At 32.7% G+C, this 15,076-nt stretch overlaps 1 protein-coding gene across 4 annotated transcripts in view; it reads left to right on the top strand.

Annotated features, from left to right (window-relative positions):
• LOC126738382 (uncharacterized) overlaps positions 1-15,076 on the top strand; it is a 43,342-nt gene that overhangs the window by 19,536 nt on the left and 8,730 nt on the right. For 3 of the 4 annotated variants that reach the window (XM_050443686.1, XM_050443685.1, XM_050443684.1), the window contains 4 exons: positions 56-562; positions 5,179-5,536; positions 5,617-6,024; positions 8,225-8,400. In XM_050443686.1, coding sequence (XP_050299643.1) covers positions 56-562; positions 5,179-5,536; positions 5,617-6,024; positions 8,225-8,400 — 1,449 coding nt within the window. Of the gene's footprint in view, positions 1-55; positions 563-5,178; positions 5,537-5,616; positions 6,025-8,224; positions 8,401-12,312; positions 12,778-15,076 lie in introns of those variants that run through there. The other variant, XM_050443687.1, reaches the window with a different exon arrangement.

The following is a 15,076-nucleotide window of genomic DNA, read 5'->3' as shown; positions in this document are numbered from 1 at the left end:
TTCATTTACTTGCTTTATATAGAATATTTAAAAAAAAATTATTTCGAATATGTAGGTTCGAAAAAGTGGATAGCGGACGATATATCCACCAACAACTCAGTTAAAGATTTGAGCACCTTCGATATGGAACCACCCAAACCTGACCAACAACTCCCACGTCCCATGGACGACCCCGGATTCCGAAAATACACGTCCATATGCGAATTTACGCGAAGAGAAACCTCGAACGCCAGCTTATTGGTCGAGGCTGCTTTGGACTCTGTTTGCAACGAGCCAAGCATCGATATCGACGTGGAAGTATCGCAGAGTTGCAACAACGACTCTCTAGTAAACAATATTTACAATTTTTCCCACAACGAGGTAGCCTATAATTTGCAAGAAAGCGAAGATATCAATTTGATATCTCCGTCAGTTAATGATCATATATCTGTTACTGATGAGTTGGAACATGCGCAGCATGGCAATATTGGGTATGCCACTTTGCCAGATGGGCATTTCGAGCAAGAGAACAGTAGATCCAGTTTGGAGAAGGATAGGGGATACCGATTCGGTAGGCATGAGGGTAAGTTTCCAAGTTAAGGAATTTTTGCGAAATTGGTACGTACATTGGTTCGTGGAATTATTTCGTGTAAATTATTTTGAGCATGGTTTAATTGATTTTTCTGCGTAGGACCGAGCTTGTTTTGATGATTTTTTTTTTTTTTGATAATGATGCTTCTCGTATTATTCAGTTAAATAATATTTTAGATACTTTTAGTTATCGTTATATGTCAAATAGTTTCAGAACCATCGAAAATACGTATATAATTTTTTAACTTCTACAATAATTGGTATGATTTGTTGCAGTCCTAACATTGTGCAGGGTATTGGCAATCGAGATGTTAATATTTCAGATCACACACTTGTTTATGACTTTATGTATTTCCTTTATGCCAAAACACATAATACTTCATATTTGTTTTGGTCCCCGGACCATATTAATTATGTTCAGTGTCAAGCCGATGTTGAAAGTGCATCTTGCAATTCGATTTATTTTATTAAGAACATAGATTCAAAAGTAGAATTTTTAACATTAAGAATATTAGGTATTTTTTTAAATACATGCTTCATTAAGATTAAACGATGGTAAACAAAACTCGTATAATCCCTGTATAATAGATATCATCAGTTTTATGAAAAATCTTCGTATTTAAACAATCAATTGTTCTAAGTGCACTTAGGATAATGTGCAATTGTATTACTATAAGAATCTAAGACATCTAACAAGTGCTATTAAAGCTGAAAAAAAAAGTAGAAAAAAAGAGTTGCAGGTCAAAGGAACAATCGGGTGAGCTTAAAAAATATAATTAAAAAAAAATTATTCCAGATCTCCTAAAAAATATTGACAAGTAAACGATTTAACAAATTTTTTACTTAAATAAGATAGAATAATAAAAATCCTAAAGCTGATTCGCTGGATTTTTATTATGTAAATTAATATTTACTGAATGAAAATTATTTATAAAATTATATATAATATAAAATCTAAAACTTTTGGTGCAGGTGTCCTTTCATAATATATAAACCTTATATAACCCATATCATAAATAGTTGTATAGACAAAGATGAAGACAAAGAACTTTATTGGTGCTAACACAAAAGCTTACACAAGTCAATGAATTATATATTGGCCAAAAGCATAGGCACACTTACACAAGCTTAAATCTAATGTGCATAGTTTGTAAGGTCAGTAAAGTTATTATTCATTGATACTAAAAAAACTCTTAGCCACAAGATATTTTTTAATGCTACTTTAAATTTATTGAACGTCAATATTCTAATTTGTCTAGATTAAAGTGGCGTAAAAAGATAAATTCGATAAAATTCGGTCTGAATATTAAAGTTGTTTCTAGTGAAATGTGAATGTACATCTTCAAAAGTTCATAAAGTCATAGTTATTACAATATTGGCCCTAACATGCGATAGACAATAGTAGATATAGAGCGTGGTCCAGTTTAAACGTCATTAATTTTAATACGTGATAGAGATTTTAAAAAGAAATGGAGTTTCATTATAAAATTTCTCTCAGAAATGTTTAATAACAAAGATACAGGGTGTTAAAGCTAGGAATAATAATAAGTCTATTTGTTTTTCAATTCTCTATCACGTATTAAAACTAATGACGTTTTAACTGGATTAACTGTATAAACAAGGCACAGTTAAAATATTGAGTGTGAAGTGCAGATGTCTTTTTTTATTAAGGTTGTGTCGTCGGCAAAGAGAATAAGATCAGCACCAGGATCACTGCCTTCGAGATCATTTATATATATCAAAAAAAGCACTGATCCTTAAGGAACCCCATTGTGAGCCGTTCAAATTGAGATCTGCCTGAGAGATAGGATTCTATTAATTATATGCTACAGCTCGAAAAATTGTAATATCTCAATTTCATTGCAACGATTTTAAAAGGAAATACAATTGAAAGATTTATCAATTCGCAAAATCGCAAAATGTGGCTCCAGTGAATTCCCTTTGTTTTTAGGACCATCATTTACTATTTCTATAAAATGATTATTTGACATTGTTGTTAATTTAGCACTTCTAAAACCAAACTGTTCACTACTACAAAAACATTGGATTCAAAGAAAATTGCAATTATAGACAACTCATACTTTCCAATGAACTGAAAAATAGATAAGGTTTGGTATTTAACTAATGTTAATATCCCTTTTAAATTAAATTACCTAATATCAATTTTGCGAAGTTTCTCAAAAATGTTAGAAAAAACTAGGGAAACTCAAATAATTTCTATGTATCACTTGTAGATTTAATATATTACCTCCAGTCGGTATTTAGAGCCTGATATTACTATATACGAAATTGTTAATTCTCAAGATTCTGGAAATAAAACTTCATACTATTGGATTATACCAAAGCGTTCGATATGATGGATCATAATAACTATCATGATTGTTATTGCAAAATATATTGGCTTTTAGGAACCCAATAAATTTTAGTGTATTTACCAATGGGCTTGGCTCACTTCTATATAGCAAAAATATTTTTAATTACAATATTAAAATATTGCAAATATTACTTCTATGTAGACGATACTCAAATTTACGGTTCATTTCTGCCTAGTTTACCTGCAATATCGACAGACAAAATTAATTATCACTTAAGCGTTGTTTAGGGTTTTTAAGTTTTTCTAAGCACAAATCCACAGGCTTGATAAAAATTCGTTAAATTATAAATCGTTCAAAAATGCCGTCTTGAACAAAGTAACTTATAGTATAAATTTATGCATAGTTCATGATGTGCACGGTTGCATAGTTCGTGGCGATCTGCTTTACTCGTTCGCAGTGTTGCCACTATGAAATTTCAAAATTCTCTAAAGTTAATCTCGAAATTTTCCAGATTTCAGCGATTAAGTCAGTGGAAAAGAAGCTACCTAGCAGCTTTTAAACCTCAGAAACTCGCATTGATCTCCTGCACTTCCTTGCAATACATCATCCAGTGAATTTATTTAAAATTATTTTGAACCTACAGGAGTAAGACAAACCAGAGTAAATGTAAAGTAATTAACGAGATAATAACCACATCATAGTGTAATGATAACTTCCTCTAAATGATGTAAAAATTCTGTGTCATCATGTTGCCAGAACATCTTCATTCAAAATACACCTAGTTCAAAATAATCAGCTCTGAGATTCTGTTTATGTACTCTAAAATTTTATTTCTACAGATGTTGTATTTCTTATGCCGATTAAAAATTTTAGAAGAATGATAAGGACGACACATCTACAGAGCGCCATTATGGTTTCACAGGAAATGGTTTTTTAGTGGATCTACAGCTTCATACTCAATGGAAAATACCCCTTTGTCGTAAAACCTTATGGGCTTTTCGGCTAGGATTCTGCAACAGTAATTGTATTTTGTATTGCTTAATTAGAACAAACTTTGTTTTAAATAAACAAGCAAGTATAAATTGATATAAAACAGATTAATAAAAATGTTTCCTAAAAGAAACAATTGTTTACAAGGGTTTACATTACATAATATACAGACGTAATTTTTTTTAATAATAGATCGTTCCATCTGTGTTCAGAAGTAAAAAAAGCAAATACTTAATTTCACTAGATATTCTCTAAATAAAATAAAAAATTTACCATCTTAGACACTCTTCAACTTCAACATGTTAAAATTCTCGTCGAAACACTAAAATTGTCCATTTTTTTGAAAAATACACCGAGTTGGCAACGCTGTTCGGCCGACCAGGTCAGCGTTCCCCGCTGGGTAAATGGATGTTTTGCGACGGTGCCGCTTCTTCTATTTTTTTTCTGTTTTTTCGTTTACGGACGGAACAAGCGCACTATTGGAACTAAACTAGGCAAAAATATAATAGAATTCAAAAACCCATTTTTTGAAAAATGCATATTCGATATTAACGTTGTTTTAGTTACATAAATATTATCTATAGAATCTAAGGCTATTGCTTTGTCATATATACTCGTTTGTTTAATTTTGTAACTTTGCCGACATAAACACAACCTTGAAAAACAATATTTTACGAATTTCCGGAATGGATGGTTTAATTTTAAATTCGGCAGTATTTTTTATAAAATTAATTATCGCATCAATGTTCATAACATTAATATACGAAATATTATTAACTTTTATGAACCTTTTATTTCTACCATCATAAAACCGAAACATTTACCTATAAAATCCCCTGTGTAATTAATAAATGCAAGTTTCTTTATTGATAGCAGTTTTCAAAAGAAACTTTACAGCCAAGTTGGTTCGAAAGCATTAATTTGCACATTTCTTTTTTTCTTTACTCCCTCTTTCTCTCTCTTCTCTTCACATCTTCTTATAATTCTTAATTAAAAAATTATAAAAAAAATTTTTTGATTGTTCACCGTTGTGGCTATATATATTTATTGCATTTTTATATTCCAAATAGTTAATAGTTTTTAATTATGTGTTATTTTACTTATAAACATGATTCTTTGACTTATTTCAAGACTAGACTTAACACTTAAACTTTCCTATGAACATATACTACAAGAGCACTTTCAAAAATTATTTAGTTTTTTAATGAGAACTGCAATTCAGGGTACTTAGCTTACATTTCGAACGTAGGTTATATAGACAAAATAAATTATATTCGTAAAATAACAAACTGTCATATTACAGAAACTAATAATTACGCGACTAACCCCAGCCCAAGAACCTACGATTTCACCAATGTGAACCCGGAACATCTTTCGGACGAAAGTAACACTGGAATTAACAATTTAGAGCAGGAGAAACACGATTCGGAAATGGATATGTCCATGTATAAAAAATCGGCCTATAAATTATATTACGACTATTTTAAACGATTGAAATTCGATGATAATAATGGTAGTGGGCATCCAGTAGAACCTCAACCAACAGAAACGGAAATGTCCGATATAGCGCGCCATCTGGCAGAGAAGGATGAAAAGGACAAGTTCAATCATGACTTGGCTGCCGATTTGAGGAATAAATGTGATATTGATCTTGACTTAAGGTAAGTGTAGGTGATATTACAGTTTTTTTTTCTATTTTTCTAGGCTTTTTGCATCCATTTTTTGTCAATTTAATTTATAGAGTGCGTCACTACGAAAATACTCTGGATTCTGACCTAAACCGACAACGTTACGAGACCTGGAACACCGATTTAACCAGCAGACCGAAAAACTCCGATTTACTAAATATGAGCTTAGACAACCGAGATTTATTAGACTCGGACTTCAGATCTGAAAGACAATTCGAGCCGTTAGCTTTGAATTCTGAGCTTCAAGGCTTGGACATGTCCACTAGAGGATTCCACAACTATTCCAGGTATCACCACTTATATCCGGAGATTGACAGGATGGATTTGAGGTTAAATTATACACCTCCACCGCCTCCATATGATTTGGTTAGGGTGGTTTCGTTGGACTTGACTCCTCCTGGAAGACACAGTGTGGATCTGAGTTTGAGGAGTTTGCCATTGCATCAGATTACTAATTCCAGGTAAGTGTTTAACTACACAATATTTTTAATATTTTTATTTGTAAATGTTTGGTTAATAAATTCTATTTCAGTTAATCAAATCCAATACTAGTAGTACCAAACAAAGAAATATTCATTAAAAAAAAAAGAAGAAATCTTATAGACTTTGATAAACTGTTAGACTTGTATTCGAATTATGTTCGATCTGTTGGAGTTAATGAGAAAATTAAACAGCATTAAAACAAATAATAACATTAGGTAGAAGCTTCTATTGAAATTCCATAATTCGCCTTCTTTCTTTATAGCTTCCGTTAATTCAAAGTTCGCAGCTTATTGTCAAAGTTATTAATCTAAAATCTTAATGATCTAACTTTCTCTTGTCATCTCGACCTAGACAATAAAATTGAAGAAATCGACAGCATAGATCGTAACAAAGTAAGAATCAGTTTTAAAGATGGAAATTCAGCAAATGCTCTTATAAATTAAATTGCTTTAAAAAAAACATAACTTAAAGGCATACATTCCAGAATTTAATGTACCTTTGTAAATGCATTGGTTTACTAAATAGCACTCCTGTAGATGTCCCTGAAGTAGAAGCCACCAATTGTATATGGAAATCTAACTAACTTAAAGTACTTTTGAATATTGCATCCAATAGTTTTTGTGAGGTTTTTAGTAAAATTGGTAGGAAGCGTCATTTGAATTAAATAGCATGGTATAATTTTGATAGCATTGAAAAGCTTGAAACCCTGAAAGCCGCAGTTGGCTATCTTTTTTACTTTTCCAGTTATTGCCGAAATTACGCTGTCACTATCTTCGCCTACTTTATGGAGGTGTCTCTCAACGAGACTTTCACTAAAATGATGAAAAAGGTTTCTAATTATGTTCAAAAAGGGTACTTTAAGTGTACATTTTCCGGAGAAAACTAGATTTGAATTTTTGACCTTTTGATTATGCCTCCCCTAGTAGCCAAACTTCGAACTTAATAATAATTTCCAGCATTTTCTTCAAAAAAAAATCAAATGATGTCAGATTATATCGCTGCAGTTTCATCTCGCTGCGTTCCACGCTTAGTGAAACACCCGGTATAATTTGTGAAACTCCTTAACTTGGGAAACAATTTATTAAAAAATTATGGTCAAACTGGTTTACATGGATGACATTAAACTTAAAATCAAGACCCATGAAGTTTAAAATGACTTTTGACTTAAAAAATATAGTCTCTTTAGCATAAACAACTCCGCGATAAATGATTAACAAAATTAATTAAGTGCCTTGTTAATCCCATTTCTTAAAAAAAAATGGCAATACGATTAAGTATAAGAATAACCGTTATAATACAGGGTGCGGCAGAGGAATAGGATGTTTTTGAACTAATCATAAAATCATTAGTTTTTGCTTTAAAGAAAATTTATTGGTAGACCAACATACACAAAGACATAGCATTTGATAATACTCGGATGGATTTTTAGTTGTAGAAAACAATATCAGGCATATGGTGACCGTTTCCATCGACGCATTGTTGAAGGCGTTCGTGGAAACTAGCCTTGAGTTTTTACAACAAATCTCTATTGATTTCACTAATTTCCTGACGGATTGCATCTTTCAATTCATCTAATGTATTAGGATTATTTTCATAGACGCGGGATTCGAGGTAGCCCCCCAAGAAAATCACACATGGACATGTCTGGGGACTAAGGAGGCCAAAAAAAGTCACCGAATCTTGAAATCAAATTGTATATTATACTGAATATTAAAGTGTGTGCCGTGACTCCATCTTGCTGAAACCACAAACGGTCACGGTCAATACGTCTTCTTTGTAACTCTGGGATAAAGAAGGTGTTTACCATATTGACCTAACGTTCAGACGTTATTAAAACGATAACCCCATTTTTTTCATCAAAAAAATAGGGACCTATCAAGCCGAATTTGAATTGAATTGAAATGCCTTTGAGTCAAAGCACTTACATTCAGTGCTGACGTACACCCCTCCCTTCTCTAATGGGCAATCACTACCTGTCCTAAAAACGTTCGCTCTTTGTGCCGCACCCTGTATATCTCCACACAATTACATTTAAATAGTTTCCCATTTTCTTTTGTCCGGATAAAAAAGTCAAATTTTAAAAACAGGTGATAGAAATTCTACGAAATTTGTCAAACATAAATTTTCAACTTGTAAAGTTATAATTTACTTGAATTATAACTTAATATGTTTTTGTAGGTTGTTAACTGAACATTCTTTGACCAACAAACATCGAATTTTTGACCAAGCACGTCTCCTGGCAGGCGACTTGAGTACCAGAATAAACGAGAATCGACTTATTCCAGAAACACCCGGACGTCTCCTCCCCGATCCGAGTGCGGAACGTATTTTAGGAACTAATACGCATATGTCAGGTAAATATATTTCCCGTTAAAAAACTAAGGCCGTTTTACGCGGCAAAATGTATTGCCATTAAATCTAAAGATCGTGCAAGAATTACAAATAGAAGAAAAAAATCCAGTTTTTTTAATAATTTCAAAAAACTTACGTACTGTAACGGTAAGGACATAGCAAATGACTTTTAAACTTAGTTGACTTTAGTGTTTACTTCGCTGATAAGAAACCAATTCCATATATTTCGGAGAAAGTGAAGGCACTAGATGGAACTCCCTTTCATGATAGAAGTGAAATTTGCAATTATACACCGATTATAAATTTATATACTGGTGTATTAAAGGCTATATTTCAATTTGATCTCGACACAGATTTCTGGCTGGTTAAATAAATGAGGGAAAGCGGTCATGAGTCTACACAGACTTTGCAAAGGCATTCGATAAGGTGTTATTGAGAATATTATTGCATAAGCTTGCAGGCAGGATATCAAAACAAAAGTAAAAAATTCATGTTACGGTCTCATTAAACATATATATAATTTTTGAAAGCTACACGTTTTTCGCTCCTATCAGAGCATCATCAGGCCTAAAAATAAATTTAAAATTTTACAAAAAGATACATAAAATATGATAATTTTTTTTATCTAGACCTATACCTTTACAGATCACATTACAACTAACAACAAATCAAAAACTGGGTTAGCTTAACAATATTCATCGTAGATAAAAATAAACATATAAAAAATAAAATGTCACTCAAGTGGGGAACCATCCAGCAATCCTTAAGATTGAGAGGCGCGCGTTTAACCCATAATTAAGCACATCAAGAAAAGGCAATCTTCCATCTTTTTCTTCCTCAATCGTGAACGAGATATCTTCGTCAAGAGACTTTATAAAAATGAGGAAATCCGCCAATTCTAGATCATTGCCTGTCCACACCACAGAAATATTATCCATGTATCTCCTATTTTTTGGGTTGTGGTGACTTTGTTAATATAAACAAAGACCTTACTACTTCTGTTTTCTCTAAGGTTAAACAAACTCTTGATAAGTGTAATCTAATTTTAGAATTTTTTCATATTAAAAAAGAAAAATTATATTCTATGAATTGAGAACTTTCGTCGTCTACGGCCTTCCTAAAATTCACAAACCCAATTGTCCTATTAGAACAGTAGTGTCATTTGGAAAACTCACCTTGTTACAATTTGTTAGACGGTTAAATACCGCACTAAAATATGTAACTGGTTTTAGAAGCACTTATTCTACAAAAAATTCAGTAGTTAACTGATTTTTTTTTAAATATCCGCATTCCAGAGGGTTCGAAATTAATTTCTCTGGATGTTAAAAATTTATTCCCAAGCATTCCACCTTGTGATTGCCTTGATTTGGTCAGATTTCTTTTGCTGAAGTCAACGTTTGAGAGACTTATTGTTGATGACCTTTTAACACTTCTCAAGCTAGTACTTGATCATATTTTTTTCGTTTTTAATATCAGGTATTTAAGACTAGTTACTGGACTATCAAAGGGAGGTCTTGCCTCTCATCTTCTGAGTGAGCTTTTTATGAATGATTTGGAGAAACGGATTGTCATTGATATTTTTGTGGTGTGGAATGGCAATGATCTAGAGTTGGCAAATTTCTTAATTTCTATAAACTTTTTTCACGCAAATATCTCGTTCACAGTTAAGGAAGAAAATTATGGGTTGTTGTAATTCCTCTTTTTATCGCCCAACCCAACCCAACCTAACTTTCCCCTTTCTAAAGAAGATTTTCTTGCTCAGCTAAACATAATTAAACATATCGCTTTTAATAATGGTTCTCCACTTGATATTATTAATCTTATAAATCTTCAAATCTCACAATTGCCTTCAAAACAACGAATAATTTAAAAAGGCAACTAGTTAATGTGATAGATAAGGCTTATTTCTTTTCAAAATCAGGGATATACTTATTAAAATATAATGACTGTCATGCCATTTACATAGGGCAATCGGGGCGTAAAATTTCCACCAGAATAGAAGATTATACAGCTTTGGTGGACAAGTACAGGGATTCTGACATCATCGAAACTAAATCAGCGTTTGCGAATCATTTATTGGCCTGCTCACATGGCTTTTCTTTAACCCAGGAATGGTGTGTTCAGAATAGGCTGTTGTTGAATGTCGACAAGTGTTTGATTATGTCTATTAGTAGGAGGAGATCTCCCGTAAAAAATACAATTATCATGTTGGTGATTCCATTTTGAGTGCGTTCTGACCAAAATGGAAGTGCACGAGATTTGGGAGTATTAATTAATACACATCAAGACGGTAGTCTCTGGTGCAAGGGAGATGCTAGGTTTTTATTATGCGAAATTGCATATCTTTTAACTATTTTACTGTGCTTACGGCTCTGTTTAACTGTTTAGTTAGAAGTAGACTAGAGTTTAACTCTGTTATTTGGTCATCTAAATATCAGAGATATGTAAATTAATTTGACAATGCGTGGAGGACATTTGGACTCCTAAAGTTTATACCCCAAGAGGGTCAAACAGTGAAGAACTACTACGAAGATTTGTCTTTTAAAGTCACCACAAGGTGGTGGCACCACAATGTTCCAAGAATTTCTGAATTTTTTTCTTCTAGTACGAACTTGTGGTAGGCTCATACTAACTTGATTTAAAGATTACCAGTACATGGAGTCTCCTCACTATTTAATGAGTGTGTAAACCCAATTGTTCTGAGATTCATTCGAACAGTAAAAGATTTATTATGAATATGTAAACTATTTTTTTGTCATTGTCCGCTATACAATTTAGTTATGTAACTTATGCATATAATTATACTGTTGAGCTCTTTTCTTTATAAATAAATATATAAATTATCTTATATCACTTTAAATGCTATGTGCGCCTTCCTTATTTATTTGATCTTATATTATTGGCGTGGATATTCCATTTGTTGGCTTTGATACAATACTCTTCATTTTAGCAAATGATTTTTGGCAAAATTTTTATTGTAATTGCGGAATAATAGAGATGGGCTGCTATTTTAGAAACTGCTTCACCCTAGTTTTCAGTTCTGAAAAAAACTGCTACTAAAAAGCAGTTTACTGTGAACATTGCTATATAAATGTGGGAAGCGGTCGACTTATACAGTGTGAACTAATCGCGGTTGAGTTAGATTGTGTTCACAGTTCACAATTTTCAAATCGAGTTACTTCCTTCGAAGGAGTTACCAGCGGAGTTTGAATGACGCGTTTTGAAAATTGATGTATTTATATTTATATTATAGATTTTGTTTAACGACGAAAACTGCGGTTCAAAGCTATTTCATTTAATGAATACTTTAAATAAAGCTTAAATTCGAATGTTAATATACATATAGGTATATTACCAATAAGTTTGCTAACAAGAAAAAACATTTCTATTTTAAGAAATGAAATCTTAAATCATATATACGTGGAGATGCCCAATAAGGCAAAAATATTGCCAGCTGATTAGTCGAGTGACTGGTGATTCCCCGATTTTATCATAACCGGGACCAATCATCGACCTTGATTTCCACAGTTCTATATTGCTGAATTGTAAAGTGCTGCCTTGTTTGATTATTATTTTTGAACATTATAGAGTATTTGATTAAAATAGAATTAGAAAAGCAGAAAGCATTTATCTTTTCAAGACTACATTACACAATATGTATGTATGTACTTAATTACGCCAACATCGTTTACGCGTATCAAGTCAAGAACCAGTGCCCAATAGCCCATTCTTCCATTTTAAGTTATACCGCCGCTAAAAGACAGTTTTTAATCACCTATTAGTCTACTTGCTTCTAACCTGCTGCTTTTTGAAAAAAGCAGTAGCTGCTTCTTAAAAAAATATTTTTTGCCCATCTCTACGGAATAATAATTTTCGTCATAAAATGACTCTAAAGCTATTATTATTATTTAAAGGATCCGACCAACTGTTGGAACAACGCCCGCCACTTTTGGGGGAAACCCACCTTTTATCAACGGGTGCCGTCGCACCGACTGCGCCCTCTATGCCAACATTTAGCAGTTACGGGAGCGTATCGCAGCCTACTTATCACGGTGCGCCAATCGACCCTCGCAGTCACATGACCTCACCGGTTAATACTGGTTATCACCATCCGTATCCCTCCTATTATTCATAGCAATATGTTCACAGGGGATTTACTAATTTAAATACGAATATTTAGATAAAAAGCATTTCTTGGCGTATGAGCGTTTTATATATATCGTGGATAGTTCAATCGATGGATGTACTAGTAATCTTATATTTTAATTTATATTATTTATTTTTTAATTTAGAAGGTCTTCTTCTGTAAAATGTGAAATTGTTTAGTGGAATTGTGTTGTATAAATGTACTGAATGTAAAGTAAACGTTTATTGATGAGTTTTTTTGTTTTCTTTTAGTGGTCCAAAATACCTATTTTCCTGTTTATCTCATGTTTTTAAAAATTATAATATTTCTTTTATCTTTATAATTTCCACGAAAGAATAAGGGATAAGGAGAAAGGTCAGAAGCGGTCGCCGGGGTTAGTCGTCACTCCTCGTACTGTTAACATATCCAATCGTTGTGTAACGTGTATACTTGTCTCGGGGGTTAGCCATGTATTCGTGTTATTAATGTTAAGTGTTTAATATTTTAATATACGTATTAAGAAGTGATTGGGTTCTCTTTCCAACGGGCTTCTCAACATAGCACTTATTAAACAAGCTGAGGCCATACATCCTTGACCTAGTATTTAACACATGTCAAAGGTGTGGGTACTCTTTCAAAAAGTCGCCTAAACTTACCGTTTTCGAGCAGAGAGCGTTTGAAGAAAATTTGTCATGCGTATCAAATTCTAATAGTTGATCAGAAAAGATAAGTTGGCCATGGAAACTGAATTGTGTACACTATCACTAAAAAAGATAGGAGGCGGAGATCCGATACCCTGGCCAGCCAGATCTCCCGACTTCAATCCATTGGACTTTTATATGTGTGATCATTTGAAACAAATTGTTTACTTCACACGTTGATGATACGAATGATCTTCGTGGCGAATTAAAAATGAATTTAATCAGATTCGCAATATATTTGCGAAAAATTAAGGACACCTCTTAGAGAAGACTTGCGGATAAGTGTATTGACACTTGTGACGGTCACTTTAGACAATCTGCTTTGATGTACGCGCTCAACTGCTGTTGCTAACGAAAAGTGTATTTGACAATAAGTTACAAACTTAATAATAAAAGTAATGAAATTAAAAAATGTATTAAAGTAACTTTTCAATATGAACTAAATGGGCTTTGATGAGACAGGACAGGAATTTATTCCTCAACTATTAGAATTTCATACAGATTTTCTTCAAACGCTCTTTGTTTGAAAATGGTAATTTTAGGCGACTTTTTGAAATGGTAACTTTTAGAAAAAAGTGACTTTAGAAAAAATGATGTTTTCTCCAAATTATTTCTTACTGTACCAAATTTGTCAATTAAAGAGTTGTGGAGAAAAATAGGCATGTGTGCTCCTCCACATTCTACGCCACTGACAATTTCAAAATTTCGGTTTATGGGGATCATGTCTAATAGAATTCTTTTGCCAAATTGCATGATTTTGTGACGGTTATAATTGAGGAATTATGAGTAAAAAATAACTTGCATAATCTAAACGTGGATTTAAGGAACATTCATACATAAAATTGACAATAAATTGTAAATTCTTGTTTTTGGAAACCCAGGCCACTAAATACAAGGTTAAAACATTCTTTAATCCAATTCAGAATGTATTATATCACTATTTTTTTAAACCCTCTGACGAATCTCTTTTTTAAAAGTCTTGATAAGTTATTGCTTTCTTAAATTTACAGAGGAATAACATTAAAAAGTCTGGGCCCGAAAAATAATCCACGACTTCATTATTTGAAGTAGAGTAATAATAAAGGCTGATTGTATATAGTTTTTATTACTATCTTCTGTATAATCTCTAACTTGGCTAATATTATTTTAGAGCAACTACCGGTCTTATTTCCACAGTTAATAAGACATTCCACTAGGCCACAACAGATGACTTAACTGTAAAGTATTTAGTATCTCGTTCAGTTTTTTTTTTATTTGAAAATGAATCCTCTTATTCTATGAACTAAGTACAAAATAGTTTCAAATATTTTTGAAAAATTGCAAGGTATTGAGTTTTGCCTGTAACTGAGTACCTGATCAGAATCTCTGGCTATCAATATAGATGATGTTCTAGAAATCTTCCAGTCGTCCGGAATTTGCGCTGTGGATAGCATTAAGTTAAAATTGTACGTCAAGGGATCAGGCAGGACACCAATGCAATCAAAGGTATACCATCGACGCCAGATGGCAGTTTGTGCTTAAATTTTCTACCGGCAGAAATCACTTGAGAAGCATCGCCTTTGGAAATGTCAAGGTGAGGTGAATTATTGCAAGTTGAGAGATGTTCGAGGTCTATAGACGCTGTAAATGTTAAAGAATTACTCAAGGCGTTTACTCTTATCTACTTGCGGATCTGTAACAACCGCATTATTGCTATTCCGAGAATTCTAGACTGACCCTGATTTCAATGGTCATACTTTATAATTGTACGTCTATTTAGATATAATACAGATTTGTACTTTTTAATATTTCTAAGGGCCTTTTCTTTATTTATCTATTATTAATAAGCTCTCGAGCTTAAGTGGAACAAAT

Source organism: Anthonomus grandis, chromosome 7, assembly GCF_022605725.1.
Source record: "Anthonomus grandis grandis chromosome 7, icAntGran1.3, whole genome shotgun sequence".
NCBI lineage: Eukaryota > Metazoa > Arthropoda > Insecta > Coleoptera > Curculionidae > Anthonomus > Anthonomus grandis.
This window is presented reverse-complemented; position numbering and strand designations above follow the sequence as displayed.